This window comes from Anguilla anguilla, chromosome 3 (genome assembly GCF_013347855.1).
Source record: "Anguilla anguilla isolate fAngAng1 chromosome 3, fAngAng1.pri, whole genome shotgun sequence".
Classification (NCBI taxonomy): domain Eukaryota; kingdom Metazoa; phylum Chordata; class Actinopteri; order Anguilliformes; family Anguillidae; genus Anguilla; species Anguilla anguilla.
Window position 1 is genome coordinate 70,969,432 of NC_049203.1, and position 17,006 is coordinate 70,986,437.

Sequence of the window (17,006 nt, forward strand, 5' to 3'; positions counted from 1 at the left end):
AAAGGAGGTCATTAGATCTGGTCTCTGTGTTGCAATGGGGTTATGAACATGAAGGCTTTCATCAATATTATTCATCTCCAGCAAAGCGCTGAGCTGTTTGGCTGCAGCCTTCTCAAGTATTTTAGGAGGTAAGACCGATTGTCTGGCAGTCGGAGGGTTGCCAGTTCAAACCCCGCCCTGGACATGTCGAAGTGTCCTTGAGCAAGACACCTAACCCCTAACTGCTCTGGCGAATGAGAGGCATCAATTGTAAAGCGCTTTGGATAAAAGCGCTATATAAATGCAGTCCATTTACCATTTAGAAGAGGAGAATGAAGGTAGGCCTGTAGTTTTTTAGGATTTCAGGGTTAAAAATTAGGCTTTTGCACCGGGGGCTTGATGACAGAAACTGTCAAGGAGTTGGGTACAAAACCAGAGGCTAACAAGGCCAGCTAAGGAGGTTAAGCACAGGCATGCCCCATACCAGTCAGAGTTCCTTCAGTAATTTGGCTGGGAGTGGACTGTAGGGCAGCTCACAGAAGTCTGCCTCAGAGTGAAATAGTGACCCAGAGTAAAACAGACCCTCGGAGTGAAATAGACTGTTTACTGTGCTGAGAGGGAGTCGGCTGGTGTGAGAGACAGTGCTGAAAACATCCTACTGGATCAGCGTTATGTGAACCTTTGGGTCTCCATAATAAAGTCTAATCATGCTTTGTATCGTTAGAAAGCTGATGACATGCAGAAGAAGTTGGTGTCTTTGGTGCTGGGTGCTGGGTGCTGACTAAATCTTGGTACCTATGGGTCAGCGCCCAGCCAGATACAAAGGTGGACCCGGTGCGGTATGCTTACAGAGATAGTGTACGCAGGATCATCGATGTCCTGTTCAGTCATGATTGAGTCTTTATTTGATGACTTGGTGTTTTGATTTTATCTTTTGGGTATACAAGGGGAAACATGGAATGGTTCAGAGAGACTAGTCAATATGGTCTCCTTTGCATCATATGCATATAGCCATCTCACTATACACACACTTTTGCACTATTGTATATTGCCACTGTTGAACACTAAACTACCTTCATTTTGACCTGGCATTCCTCTTTGAAGCTTACATCTGCACACCTAGTAGTTTTAAGGTCCTAGCATACACACAGAACTCAGGACATCTGCACCCTGTAGTCACTTGCTTATACACTAGTGTTGTAGCAGGATTTATGCAGGCTACACAAGCCAGAGGCACGTCCACGCCTACCATGATAGATAGCGATCGGTATAGAGCCACACTACTGGCGGAAAGCAGTCTCCTCCTTCTATGCATAACTGTTGGTACAGAGGAAATGTTAAAACATTATTATGGAGTCAATAAAGATATCATTAAATTACTCCTGTTCTAGTAGCACCAGGTGAGACTACACGCGTTCCTTCACCACTCAGATACTTCCGCTGCGTGTGGAAGGGGTTTCTTACAGGATCCAAAGGACAAATTAGGCTCCTCCCTGCCCTGCTGCTTCAGTGGAGAAGAGTGCAAGGGGAGATCTGTCAGTGATCCACTGGTTAAAGTGATGCCATTGATTTTATATACACTTGGACTTTTGTAGATTCATATCTTTGATGTGGCACAACATTTAAAAACCAAATACGATATGATATGCAAGAGGAGAAAAGTGGCACTAAGTCCATTGAACAAATGTAGCAAAATATGGGTAGCATTGCTTTGGAAAACCGCTTGCTTAGACTCACAGTGCAAAGCAAATCACAACACGAGGAGTTACCTGGAAACTGCAGCAGTTAAGCACTTGTGGGTGTGTGACACCTTTCAGCCAACTTCTTTGGACAGGGCAGAGGCTGGTTTTCTTCAGATTTTTTTGAGTGCTCAGTATTTATGTTTGTAAAATCAATATCTGATTACTGCAATTTAAAGGAGGCCCCCGGTCTCATTACATTTAGGTCACAAAAAATAAATAAAGCATTTCCCTGAGCAAAAGAATGAGCCATAAAATTCTATTATGAATGGGTTATATTTGCCTATAAGTGTCCTAGACTAGTGTCAGCAAAGGAACTTAACTGATCATTTCTCTAACTGCATTTACTGTATCTGTATACTTGCTAACCTGTTAGCTCAGATTAAAGTAAAAAAAAAATTGCTCATGATTTGTATTAATATACTTTCTTGCAGGTGATTTCATGCCTGAGATGATTGTCCAGTCTAATGGGAACTTCACACTACAGCCTAATGTTCAGGGTCCCCTGGAGGAAATTTTGTGGAAGTGGAATAATCATAAGGTGGTTGAATTTGACCAGGAGGAGGTGGTTGAGTACGGACAGTTTAAAGGACGGACGATCCTGGACCTCACAACGGGAGCCCTGACCCTCACACGTCTCACAGAGGCTGACAGTGGGGAGTATGTTGGTGAGCTGCAGATCAAGGGAAATCTGGTGCACTATCGTCAGACGGTGAAAGTGTTTGGTGAGTTTGCTTCTACTGAATGACCAAATCCCAGTTAATTGTGGGCTTTCATCAAAAGATTTAGCTGTATGTTATAAAAAAAATATACATTGTCTACTGAAATACACTTTCAACCATTTTGTGGGGCAATAAAAAATGTTTTTGCCTGTCCAAGCAGGTAGAAGCGTGGCATTTTACATTATTTCAAAGTGCTTCACAAGTCGGTCTGTAACCATACAGTTATGGGCGTGAATATCGCTAAATGACACAAAAGTTATACCTGTAGTTTCACAGAGTTCTCAACCATAAGTGATTCAGTAAAAAAGAGCTTTATATAAGTTGATCATGTGGGTCAGGTGTGCTAATCCATGAAAGACAATGCTAAAGTTAGCTGTGAGGTCACAAGCCTTTGTTCTCCATGTAGATGCTGTAGGTAAACCAGCAGTCACCTGCCAAGTGAACGGCTCCTCAGTAACCCTGCTGTGCTCTGGGGGCGACAGACCAAGCACTCAGTACAGGTGGGAGGGGCCTGCCATAGAGCCCCAGCCAGGGTCCCAGCTGAAGATAGAGGCAGCAGAGAGCTCTGATGCAATCTACACCTGTGTGCTGCACAACCCTGTGGGTGAGAGCAGAACAGACTTTCCTGTAAAGAGCTGCTTCCCTGCTCCAGGTAAGGCCCACTCAGCTGATGTAGGGACTGAGCACAGGCCTGCCATCCTGGCTGCCACAGTCCACCCCTAATACTAATTTCACAGGTTTGGGTAGCTGTTCCAGTTGCAATGCAGGTCTGTAGTTTAAGGCTTTTAACCAGAGTTTTTAATTTGAGTTAATCACGCTTCAATTTTTTTTCCACTTGCATAATTTAAAATTTGTTCATGTTCTGCTGTTCTCCTGGGGTTACCAGCCTTTCTGTGCTATCCTGTGAATTCCATGGGACTTCCACCCAAATTTATCCCTCTGGTCTACATCATAGAGTACTGGGTAAAGGCCCTGTTTACGGTACTGTCGGAGTCCTACTAGGGGTTAAATGCTCAGTTGCCCCATCTACCCCACAGTCTCTGAAACATGACTGGGACACACTGATTACTACTGACCCCAATCATCCCCAGCACTGTCAGCGGAGACAGCTGTTGCTGAGCAACCAGTCAACTTCACATTAACTGCCATTTCATTAACACAGGGAGCTAAATAAATCATCTTCTAAAGTCAGAAATACAGAAATATATTTATATACATCTTTCAATAATCAGATCAAAATGGTTGAGCTTTTTCTTTTATATTTTTCTAACATGTTCTGTTTTTCTTTATGTTTTTAGGAAGCGCCTCTGTCATTGTTTCTGTAGTCATTGTCCTCCTCCTCTTCATCATTGTGGGATTGCTTTTATTTTACTACAAGAAATTCTACAAAAGTAAGAGTCTTTTCAAATAACACATGAAATGATATTAATAAACGCATCCATATACAGATCCTGCTGTTTCTGGAGCAGTTACTCAGGACTGGATTCAGTAGGGCTGCACTCCTGTTGTCTCCATAAAATGAGCACAAGCTCTCCAATACTGTGGGACTGAAAGCTCATACATTAGCGCTACTACACCCAGGACTAATAATAATAAAAATCATATTTTACATTGTAGAAAGACAAAATGAAGAGGACATGGAAGCTCAATCTGGGGGTAAGCTGTAGAAATGATGGTGGTGACTATGATGATGCTACTGTGAAGCACGATGAGTATTGAATAATATTTCATATCATATATTGTAGAAAAGACAAGACTGGGAGAGAGAGACTCTGAAGCTGCAGTAAATGGTGAGCTGCAGAACAGTGTTATTCACTCTGGCCTTAGAGCTGCAGGTGATGACATCACTCCCTCTGGTACTTTATCTCCGAACTTAAAACACTGCAGCTGCAGGATTCCTCCAAAAAATTAACATCTATACAATGTATGCCTATACAGTACTCAATGACAAATGTATTAAAATCTGATGTATTCCTATTCATAAACTTCAAAAGTAGGCGTGCTGCTGGTAAAACTAGATAATAAACTAAATCTGTGAAACATTTCTTTTGAAACAGAAAGACAACAGCTATTACCAGCAGACACTGAAAATGTTGAGGTAACTCCAGGTAAGGCAGAATTAACTCTGCGCTGAACAGAAATGTGTCTCATAATGAAACAGCAGTACTGAAATGCCTCTGTTTCAGGGTTGGGATCAATTACCCTGCAGTTCAGCCAGTTCAGGAAAGGAAATAAATTGTGAAATACCCATAAAACATTGTGGACATTTTTCAAGCCATGAATTAAATTAGAAATTTCTTGAGTCGGCTTGACCCTTAACTGTTGACCGTTAAGTATTTTAGATGATTAATTAGATAATTTATCATATAAACCTTTTGCATGTGTCCAACAAGTGACTAACCATACATTTTCTATCCCCATTCACAAAAGTCAACACTTATCCTTCATTTTGGGTCAGAATTTAAGTATAAAGTGCTAAACCTTTACTTTGAATTTGCCAAATTGTGAAGGTGAAGACCAAATATAACTGCATTACATGAATTATTGTGTGAACAGTGAGGAAACATGGGGATTGAATCCTGGCCTTGATGTAAAGCAGGATCAGATATTCACCTGTGAGCCTCCTGGCATTTGTACTGTACTCAGCACACACAGCCATATTTCCTTTGTATCTACAGTACAAGTTTGGAAAACAGTGAAGCAGTATGAGAACATGACGAGCCCAGATAAGACCCATGATGAGCATCAGAAGACAGCACTGACTGAGCAGCACAAAGGGACTGATGGGAGTGCTGGAATTTCACAGGAGGAGAGTCAGAAAGGTAAGTACAGAGAAGCAGCAGGCAACCTGCCAATCAGTCACCTGCTTTACATCAGGTTTAATATTTTATTTCATTTCTCCACAGAATCACTAAATCAGGCTGAAGATTCTGAAGAGAGAGGAGTGGAGACTGAGGGGGGGAACTCTAAACACCCCTCCTCTGGCACTGTCCCGTTCAGCGCTCCTGAGTCTCCACCTGCTGCTCCACCCAAAACAGAAAATGAAGAGGACACAATCCACCCTCTCGAATCCAGCCCCTCTCCTCCCCACCCCCCTAATTCTCCCCCCCATCCAGCACCAGCTCCAGTACAGAGTCAGGACCAGGAAGAGGAAACAGAAAGAGCAGCAGCAGCAGAAGAGGAGGATATTCAGAGACAGGGTCCAAGCACTGATGAGGGTGCAGCACACAAAACACCTGATGGGAGTGCTGGAGTTTCACAGGACAGTCAGACAGGTAAGTACAGAGAAGCAGCAGGTAACATTCTCAGTGACAGACTCAGGCAGCTGCTCCTGCTCATTCTCTTGTGGGCAGGTGCACTTGCTGCTCAGATACATTCACAGGTAGATTTATTTAGGTAGATTTATTTTATTTCTCCATAGAAAGATTAATTCAGGGTGAATATTTTGAATTTATTAAACTGTATTGGTTAAGATAAAAAATATCCCTTGCATTATTCTGTGTGAGCAGTAAGAACAAATGGGGATTGAATCCTGGCCTTGATGTAAAGCTGGATCAGATATTCACCTGTGAGCCTCCTGGCATTTGTACCGTACTCAGCACACACAGCCTTATTTCCTCTGTTTCTACAGGAAGTGCTACGGCTGATGTAGGACACTATGGAAACTGGCCAGACGCAGGTAAGACCTGTGATGAGCATCAGAACACACATCTGACTGAGAGTAGAGACTCAGCTGTTCCTGGTGATTCTGTTATATGCAGGTGCAGTTGTTGCTCAGTCTCTGCATGCGTGCGTGCGTGTGTGTGTGACAGAGAGAGAGAATGAGAGAGCAGGAGATCATGGTGAGAATAAGGGAACAGTAAACTGAGTACAGAATATATTTGAGCTGAGATAGACTACAGCAATGAATAAAGTGCACTTTCAGAACGAAGGGTTCTGAAAAGTGTCTAAAAAGGTACAAACATGTGTCACAGGGGTGGTACCCTATAGGTACAGAAAATGTACGTTATTTTCTCTGTTTCTGCAGTAAAGCAGGTTGCAGGCTGGTTTATCCCATTTAAGATGCATGATGAGGATCAGAAGACAGCACTGACTGAGCAGCACAAAGGGACTGATGGGAGTGCTGGAATTTCACAGGAGGACAGTCAGACAGGTAAGTACAGAGAAGCAGCATGTAACCTGCCAGTCAATCACCTGCTTTACATCAGGTTTAATATTTTATTTAATTTCTCCACAGAATCACTAAATCGGGGTGAAGATTCTGAAGAGAGAGGAGTGGAGACTGAGGGGGGGAACTCTAAACACCCCTCCTCTGGCACTGTCCCGTTCAGCACTCCTGTGTCTCCACCTGCTGCTCCACCCAAAACAGAAAATGAAGAGAAGACCTTCCACACTCCCCCATCCAGCCCCTCTCCTCCCCACCCCCCTAAACTGGGGTGAGTGAGGAGTCCTGCTGTGCAGAGGAAAGCCCAACATCAGGCCCAAATCTGGAGCCCAACAGCACCTCTGAGGCAGAGGAAGAGAAGAAGAGAGGGAGAGAGGAGAGGAAGGATTCACAGGATAGAAGTCCCACCCTCCCCCCTTCCAGTTAAAGCCCCCGAAACCCCCTACAGCCCCAAACCCTTGAGCAGGACTGTCCCAGTGCACACAGGAGGGAGAGACACAGGACAGCGGGGCACTGAGTCACATGACACAAGATGAAAAGACTGAAAAACACAGGAAAAGCAGCTCCTAAGCCTGAGAACACAGGAGATCATTTAAAGACCTGAAACTGAACTCTGAGCGGTGCTACAGTGCGTAAGACACAAGCAGGTTTTTTAATGGATGTAAAATGTATGAATTTAACCAGATCCCTTCCTTTTTTTATTTACACATCTGCACCTGGTATGTGTTTTGCGCTCTGTTTCTGTGTGTGTGTGTTAGTACATCTGCATCTGCCATATGAAGCTGTAATTAATATCCGGCTCATACCTTGTAACACCTGCAATATTCTGGAGTCTAATTTCCATGTAAATAGTAGATAAAAACAGACTTTCCTCAGGAGTTTATCTAATCTAGCTAACTGGTGCTATACTTTTTTTTTGGCTAGCAGCAGCAGCTATAATTTATTTTCACTTTTTTATCAGGGGAGCCAGTCGTATTGTAGCCACACCCCACCACTGTGTTCTGTTCTGTGTTTAACTCCTTTTGGCCAGATATGGAGGTGTTTCTGTGCTAATCCTTCTCATTTCTCTTTCATGATCTGTAGATTATAGTGTGTGATGTGCACCAGTGCAGCCCCTGTCACTTGTGTATACTGAAGCCCACAATTATGAAGAAATGAATCTATGTATTAGCAGAACCAGTTAAGAAGAAATTGTTTGTTATTGTGGGTATTGTATTTTCTATTAAATTGAATCATTATTGGTCTTATATCATTATTATTTTATTTTTATTCATTCTATAATATTCCATGCCTTGTTTTGTATTGTTATCTATTTGAAATGTATTTTGTTATTCTCATGTACAGTAGGTATACACTGTAAGGAGAGTCTATTCCATCTGACCAATAGGGGAGCCAGTTGTTCCACAACCCTACCTGTACTTCATGCCTTTTGACCACATAAAGCCCAAAGACCCTCCGCTCTGTCTTGCCATCCTCTGTACATCCCAGCTGCAGAACACAGCGCTGTCTAACTCCAGTAGGCCCTGCACACAGGCCAGATTAGTGCTGTGACGAGCACCTTCACTCATCGATGTCGTCTCACTCACCGGTGGATTTAGGCAAGCGGTAATTTAAATCTCACTGTAATACGCAAGCCCTCATCTCTCCTGCTTAGTGAAAATAGTGGACACTGCTGCACCCCTGAGAAGAACCTGGTAGGTGTATGGAGCTCCACACCACAGCCCCCTCACGCATCTCCACACCACAGCCCCCTCATGCAGCTTTGATCCACAGCCCCCTCACGCATCTCCACACCACAGCCCCCTCATGCAGCTTCGAACCACAGCCCCCTCATGCAGCTCCGAACCACAGCCCCCTCATGCAGCTCCGAACCACAGCCCCCTCATGCAGCTCCGAACCACAGCCCCCTCACGCAGCTCCACACTACAGCCTCCTCATGCAGCTACACACCACAGCTCCCTCATGCAGCTCCACACCACAGCCCCCTCACGCAGCTCCACACCACAGCCCCCTCATGCAGATGAGAAGGTTCTAAGGAGCCGAATACCTTCCAGTGTGAGCCGAATATCTTTCCACTGGAGATATGATTGTTTCTCCACATGATTGTTCCTCTAATACATGCTAGAGGCAGAGCAGGATTGCTGCATTCAGGATGATGCTCACATCTGGCTCATAGATCACAAACACATGGAGTCCAGGCAGAGTCAGAGAGAATGAGACAGGGCTGCAGTTAAAACAGACAGGAAATAGGCTTTGACACAAGGGGCAAGGGGCATAAACCAAACAATGCCTGTGAATTGGGTCACAAGGAATGAACTGATTTTGAGTTCATGTCCAAAATATACAATGTAAACAAGCAACTGATTTGTTCAATCCCACCAAAAATCAAACATGAAATAGCAAATACATGTTTCAACACAAAAATTTTCAATGTGTTTATTCAGGTAAAGTAGATGTTTTGGTAATGTGTGGTTTTTTTACTTTTACTGTACTTATAATTACTATGCACAGTCAAGACTGCTCCAGAATGCTATAACGTGCAGTGGCAGTCTTCATGAGGAAAAATCAGACTGCACAGCTGATATGCCAATCTTTACCCAACACTCCCATCTAGTGGTGACATACTGTAATTGCTATTCAGATTTTAATTGAAGACCAAACATGGGCGCTGCGGTCATAACATTACAGGCCTAAACAACAACCTAAATGTGCCTGGAAATATAAACATGTGTGTTTGTCTGTGTGTGTGTGTCTGCGTGAGTGTGTGTATGTGTGCGTCTGTGTGTGTGTCTGCGTGTGTGTATGTATGTGTGTCTGTGTTTGTCTGTGTGTGTGTGTGTGTGTGTGTCTGCGTGTGTGTATGTATGTGTGTCTGTATGCGCATATGCGTGTGTGTGCGCGTGTGGGTGTGTGTCTGCTCGTGTGTGTGTATGTGTGTCTGTGTGTGTGTGCGTGTGTGTGCGTGTGGGTGCGTGTGTCAGCGTGTGGGTGCGTGTGTGCGCGCCCGTGTGTGTGTCTGTGTGTGCGCGTGCGCATATGCGTGTCTGCGTGCGTGTGGGTGTGTGTGCGCGTGTGGGTGCATGTGTGTGTGTTAGTGTTTATAGTTCTTGGATGATGTGAGTGGCTTGGGTGTTCAAGTGAAGTTCAAGTGAAGCACTGTTTTTGGAGGTCTAAATATTTTGGAGCATGCCCACCATAAGAAATAGCATATTTCATTTTTCTCACTTCAAAGCACAGCAGCCTCATTTTCTTTATTAATGTATATTTTTCACACAGAATGGTTTCAGATCTTAAGACAAAATATAGTATTAGACAAAGGGAACTTGACTAAACACAAAACACATTTAAATTATTATTTTATTTATTTAATGAAAAAAGTAACCAAACACCCATATCATCCATGTGAAAAAGTAATTGCCACTTTAAACTTAATAACTGGTCGCACCACAATTAGCAGCAATAACTGCAACCAAACACTTCCTATAATTTGATATCAGTCTTTCAAATTTCTGTGGAGGAATTTTTGCTCACTCTTCCTTGCAGAACTGCTTTAATTGAGGACAAATTGTTAGATTTTCGAGCAGGAACTGCTCGTTTTAGGTCCTGCCACAGAATCTCGATTTGGTTCAAGTCAAAACTTTGACAAGGCCACTCCAAAATGTAAATTTTCAGCCATGCAGATGTGGACTTGCTTTTATGTTGTGTATCATTGTTTTGCTCCATAACCCAATTATGCTTCAGCTCTTAAACAGATGATGGGTCATTCTCCTTAAGTATTTTCTGGTATAGAGCAAAATTCATGGTTCCTTAAATAATGGCAAGTCGTCCAGGTCCCAAGGCAGCAAATTATCCACGCACCATCACACTACCACCATCATGTTTGGCTGTTGGTACGATGATCTGACTGTGAAATGCTGTATTTACTTTAGGCCACACATAATGGGACCCTTGTCGTCCAAAAGGTTCCACCTTTGACTGATCTGCCCATAAAACATTATCCCAAAAGCCTTGGAGATTATCCAGGTGCATTTTTTTGCTAATGTAAGACCAACAATGATGTTTCACTTGGATAGCAGTGGCTTCTACCTTGCTCCTCTCCCATGAATCCCATTTTTGCCCAGTCTCCGTCTTACTGTGAAGTCATGAACACTGACTTTAGCTGAGGCTAGAGAGGCCTGTAGTTCTTTGGATGTTCTACTGGGATATTTTGGGACTTCCTTAATGAGTTGTCACTGCACCCTTGGAGAAATTTTGGCCAGCTGGTCAGTCCTGGGAAGATTCACCAGTGTTCCAAGTGTTCTCCATTTGGAGATACGGCTCTCCTTGTATTTAGGCAAAGTCCCAGAGCCTTAGAAATGGCTTTGTAACCCTTTTCAGACTGATATATTTCAACAACTTTTTTCTCATCTCTTTGGAATTTCCTTTGATTGTGGCAGTGTGCTTGTAGAAACTTGTGGTGACTACTTCACTCTGATGGTAAGGTTCAATATGAGTTTAGATTCCACAGGGTTGGCTGCAATCAAGCCTGGCTGTGTTCAATCAGCTGAAACTGATTCTCAATTAGATTTGGATAATTGGTTGGTTGAATAACTAAGGGAGCAATTCCTTTCTCACATGGGTGATATGGGTGTTTGAAACTGTTTTCATTAAATAAATTAAATAATTTTAAAAATGATTTTCTGTTTACTCAGCGTCACTTTGTCTAATATTACGTTTTGTCTAAAGATCTGAAACCATGCAGTTTGACAAATATGTAATAATAGAAAAAACACTTTACAAATAAAATTGATTTTATTTTGACTTAACATGTGATCTTCATTGTAACATATAATAGAGTTTATTTATTTATTGACTTATTTAAGTGTCCCCTTATGTGACAATACATTCCCATTTTCCCATGCTAAGATTAAACAGGCGCTGTTAAGTATTGGGCTCCTTGTGGATATTATTTGGATTCTTCTGATATTTACACGGTTATAACAAATAAGGGTTGTGGACAAAAGCGCACTGCTTTCACTTTCGGTCCTGCCCACTAAGGTGTGTTCATAAATCTAAAGTCCACTATGAAGGTGAGCAATGGCAGACAAGCACTTCAGAATCACAACGGCGTTATTTATCTTCGCGAACTTCAAATTTGGTGAGAACTGTTTTCCTAAATCGTTTCGGTAATTATCCGTTCTGTGTGTTTTACGTCAGAACCTTTTTCAGAGGTAACATTTAATTATCTAGTTCATATGCCACATTAATCTATATAAACTAAAACAACGACATAGGCTGTAAACTACGAGCCGAATTCGCTGAACTTGACTCTGTTCCACGCACTGCTCTTTTACAGTTAGAGCCGTTAGAATCCTGAGTGATTTCTGCCTGAGGAAGAGCCTATGACCGCTGACGCTGCGGACAGTGTTCAGCGACCCTACCTGTTATGAGTGGAAGCTTTGACCTTGTTATAGAGTTTCTGATAGTACCATGGAACCTTCTAGCTGTGAATAGGTTTTTTGTTTTTTTTTGTTTTGTTTTGTTTTTTAATATTGGGCCTATATTCTGGCGAACTCTCAAGGAGTGAACACATTTACAGAGACACGGACTGCATGTGAACGACACAGTAAACATACATGTTGCCACATACATGATATCCGGAAACAGAAACCGCTCCGCGAGTTAATGATTTGTCAGGACAAATTGCCATCATAGGTAAACAGATTGAGACCGATTACAGCAACATGGGCGTAAAACACTTAAACGAGACATTTGTATTTTATTTTATTTATTTGTAATTTATTAAATTTAGAACGATGGGTGTAGACAGGAGGGATGAGCAGCTGCTAGCTGCGTCTGTAGGCTGTCGGTATCCGTCAACTCAGGCTTCATTCTAACGTTGTTCTGTAAATGGGCAGATCATGGGTAAAATGTGGTGTGTCGTTTAAGATTCACTTTAAACTTGATGATTCCAAAGTGACGTTAACCCAGAGGTCACTACACTGCAGTCTTCTCAAGTATATTAGAAGAGGAGAATGGAGATAGGTCTGTAGTTTTTTTTTAGGATTTCAGGGTTTAAAATTAGGCTTTTGCACCAGGGCCTTGATGACAGAAACTAAACTGTCAAGGGGTTGGGTACAAAACCAGAGGCTAACAAGGCCAGTTAACGAAGGTTAAGCACAGGCACGCCACATACCAGTCACAGTTCCGTTAGTAATTTGGCTGGTAGTGGACTGTAGGGCAGCTCACAGAAGTCTGCCTCAGAGTAAAATAGACCCTCAGAGTGAAATAGACTGTTTACTGTGCTGAGAGGGAGTCGGCCTGTTGTGAGAGACAATGCTGAAAACATCCTACTGGATCAGCATTATGTAAACCTTTGGGTCTCCATAATAAAGTCATGCTTTGTATTGTTGGAAAGCTGATGACATGCAGAAGAAGTTGGTGTCTTTGGTGCTGGGTGCTGGGTGCTGGGTGCTGGGTGCTGACTAAATCTTGATACCTATGGGTCAGTGCTCAGCCAGATACAAGGGTTGACCCGGTGTGGTATGCTTACAGAGATAGTGTAAGCAGGATCATCAATGTCCTGTTCAGTCATGATTGAGTCTTCATTTGATGACTTGGTGTTTTGATTTTATAGTTTTTTTGTGTTTTGAACTCAGGACATCTGCACCCCGTAGTCACTTGCTTATACACTAGTGTTGTAGCAGGATTTATGCAGGCTACACAAGCCAGAGGCACGTCCACGCCTACCATGATAGACAGCGATCCGTATGGAGCCACACTACTGGCGGAAAGCAGTCTCCTCCACCTATGCATAACTGTTAGCACAGAGGAAATGTTAAAACATTATTCTGGAGTCAGATAATAGAGATATCATTAAATTACTCCTGTTCTAGTAGCACCAGGTGAGACTACACACGTTCCTTCACCAATCAGATACTTCCGCTGCGTGTGGAAGGGGTTTCTTACAGGATCCAAAGGACAAATTAGGCTCCTCCCTGCCCTGCTGCTTCAGTGGAGAAGAGTGCAAGGGGAGATCTGTCAGTGATCCACTGATTAAAGTGATGCCATTGATTTTATATACACTTGGAGATTTATAGATTTGTATCTTTGATGTGGCGCAACATTTAAAGACCAAATACGATATGATATGCAAGAGGAGAAAAGTGGCACTAGTCCATTGAACAAATGTAGCACAATATGGGTAGCATTGCTTTGGAAAAGCGCTTGCTTAGAATCACAGTGCAAAGTAAATCACAACACGAGGAGTTACCTGGAAATTGCAGCAGTTAAGCACTTGTGGGTGTGACACCTTTCAGCCAGCTTCTTTGGACAGTGCAGACGCTGGTTTTCTTCAGATTTTTTTGAGTGCTCACTATTTATGTTTGTAAAATCAATATCTGATCACTGCAATTTAAAGGAGGCCCCCTGTCTCATTAAATTTAGGTCACAAAAAATAAATAAAGCATTTCCCTGAGCAAAATAATGAACCATAAAATTCCATTATGAAAGGGTTATATTTGCCAGGTGTCCTGGACTAGTGCCAGCAAAGGAACTTCTGATCATTTTCATATCTGTATACTTGCTAACCTGTTAGCTCAGATTAGAGTAAAAAAAAAAAATTGCTCATGATTTGTATTAATATACTTTCTTGCAGGTGATGTCACGCCTGAGATGATTGTCCAGTCTAATGGGAACTTCACACTACAGCCAAATGTTCAGGGTACTCTGGAGGAGATTTTGTGGAAGTGGAATCATCATAAGGTGGTTGAATTTGACCAGAAGGAGGTGGTTGACTACGGGAAGTTTAAAGGACGGACGACCCTGGACCTCACAACGGGAGCCCTGACCCTCACACATCTCACAGAGGCTGACAGTGGGGAGTATGTTGGTGAGCTACAGATCAAGAGAGAGCTGGTGCACCATCGTCAGATGGTAAAAGTGTTTGGTGAGTTTGCTTCTACAGAATGGCCCAACTTTTGGAACTTCCACCAGTATTGGGCGTACAGTGTAGCATAGTGGATAAGGAACTGGGCTTGTAACCGAAAGGTAATGGGTTCAATTCCTGGGTAGGACACTGCCGATGTACCCTTGAGCAGGGTACTTAACCTACATTGCTTCAGTATATCTCCAGCTGTATAAATGGATGCAGTGTAAATGCTATGTAAAAAGTGTGTAATTCACTCTGGATAAGAGTGTCAGCTAAATGCCTGTAATGGTAAATGGACTGCATTTATATAGCGCTTTTATCCAAAGCGCTTTACAATTGATGCCTCTCATTCGCCAGAGCAGTTGGGGGTTAGGGGTTAGGTGTCTTGCTCAAGGACACTTCGACATGCCCAGGGCGGGGTTTGAACCAGCAACCCTCCGACTGCCAGACAAGCAGTCTTACCTCCTGAGCTATGTCGCCCCGATGGAATGGAATATAATGCGTACCTATGCTAAACATCTTTAACTGATCTCTTTCCTCTGGTTGTGAACCCCAACCCAGTTAATGTTGCTGTCATAAATCTCCTGCAGAAAAGTCTAATGTGGGTTTTCATCACAGAGATCTAGCCATATGCTGTGAAAAAAAATGATATGGTTGCAGCTGAAATACATCGTAAATCGTTTTGTAGGTCACTGAAAATCTCACCTGAACTGAGTCACTGAAAATCTGGAATGAAAAGCAGATGCAGTCTGTTAATGTGCTCTCTGTGAGTCACGCAGGTCATCTCACACACCTGTAACCTGCTCTGTGTGAGTCACACAGGTCATCTCACACACCTGTAACCTGCTCTGTGTGAGTCACACTGGTCATCTCACACACCTGTAACCTGCTCTGTGTGAGTCACACAGGTTCATCTCACACACCTGTAACCTGCTCTGTGTGAGTCACACAGGTTCATCTCACACACCTGTAACCTGTATAACAAGTTGGTCTATCCCAGAAAAACAGCACACCTGTATGGGAGGTGTGTGCATGTGTGGTAGGGGAAGATAAAGAATTTGATCCACTTTTAAATTTACACCATGTTAATTTGTAGCTATACCATGGACCTAAATAAACAAGCAGGAGAAACACTTTTACAATATATTCACTGGTTTTCAAATCATATTCAATATTTTACAGAATAAAGAAAAGTATATAGATGAATGACAGAATGCAAAGAAATAAACTTTAGCATTTATAAACAATAGGTTAGTATTAACCGGCACGCTGAAACGGCAGAACGGAACATGTGCCTATTCTAACAAACAATGACTTATTCATTCAATATCAAAGCGAATAAACAACCAAATGCTAAACAAAATGTGAATATTCAACAGTTTAATTCAAGCTGTGTATACAGTATGTTTAACAGTGATAGAAATGCTCAGCCATTTACAAATCAAAGAATCAGCCAACACGCAATAGTAGGCTAAATGAAATGGCCGTATCAGATTTAGGCCTACAACTTGAAACAATCAAATAAGGTCTAACAGAGTGATGGCAAACCAACCTATCTACACAAAATCACAAGCTATGAAATACACATGTGCAAGAACTAAGTCTTGACAGTTGCACTTATAAATTCTGACGCGTTGATATATAGAAATTAAATGCCGAAAAATAAATTAAACGTTACCAGCCTGAACACAAAAGTAGCGAATTTAGTTAATAACATAAAATGCATTTATCAATAACCGCAGCGGTAAATAACAAAAAGTATCCGCTTCAACAAGATCACTCGTACTTACCTTTAAAGACGCGATGCAAACAAACAGGAGCAAGTATGCAACAACCCATTCTTACACAATGACCAAAAGAAGTTCCATTTTAAATTCTTACGCCTGGGCCACACCGCTTACCTCACGTGTGCGTGACGGCTACCTCACTGAACTGCTGCGGCTCGCACGCATGTGCGTGTCCACATCGCCAGCGTTGCTGCTGCGGCACTGCTACTGCCAGCCCTATCTTTCTACATTGAGTTTGCCTTTGATAATGGCCATCAATAATAAAATGTTTGACTTCAGTTCATTATAAATTTAATTTATATTTAGTTTAGACAGAAAAAGGTCAAGAAGCCTGTGCTCAATTGTAAAAATAAATAAATAAATAATAATAATAATAAAAATAAATAAATAAAAAATATACAGCAATCCCTCTTCACATTTTTTTCAAGCCTGTGACATATTCAGATATAGCCTAGACATTGAAACTATAGTGGAAGGTGTCAGTTATGTAATGCTGCTGGTATGATGTCAATATGACTATCAACAGATCTTTTCACTGTCTATTTTTGCTGAGAACCATGCGCCTCACGCGTGAAAAATAGGCTCCACGCCGAAACTCTAGATGACGCGCCGCGGCAGCGAGGCTCAAGCCGCGCCTCAGACGCGCGTCTCACGCAGGCTGTGTGGGCTGCTCTAACCTGTTACCATGGGCGCCGAAATGAGAAG

At 42.5% G+C, this 17,006-nt stretch overlaps 1 protein-coding gene across 1 annotated transcript in view; it reads left to right on the plus strand.

Moving 5' to 3' along the window:
• The window catches only part of LOC118222925, a 243,830-nt gene that overhangs the window by 15,481 nt on the left and 211,343 nt on the right, over positions 1–17,006 (plus strand). The window contains exon 4 of the mRNA XM_035408864.1: positions 2,847–3,092. Within this exon, the coding sequence (XP_035264755.1) occupies positions 2,847–3,092 (246 nt within the window). The remainder of the gene's footprint in view (positions 1–2,846; positions 3,093–17,006) is intronic.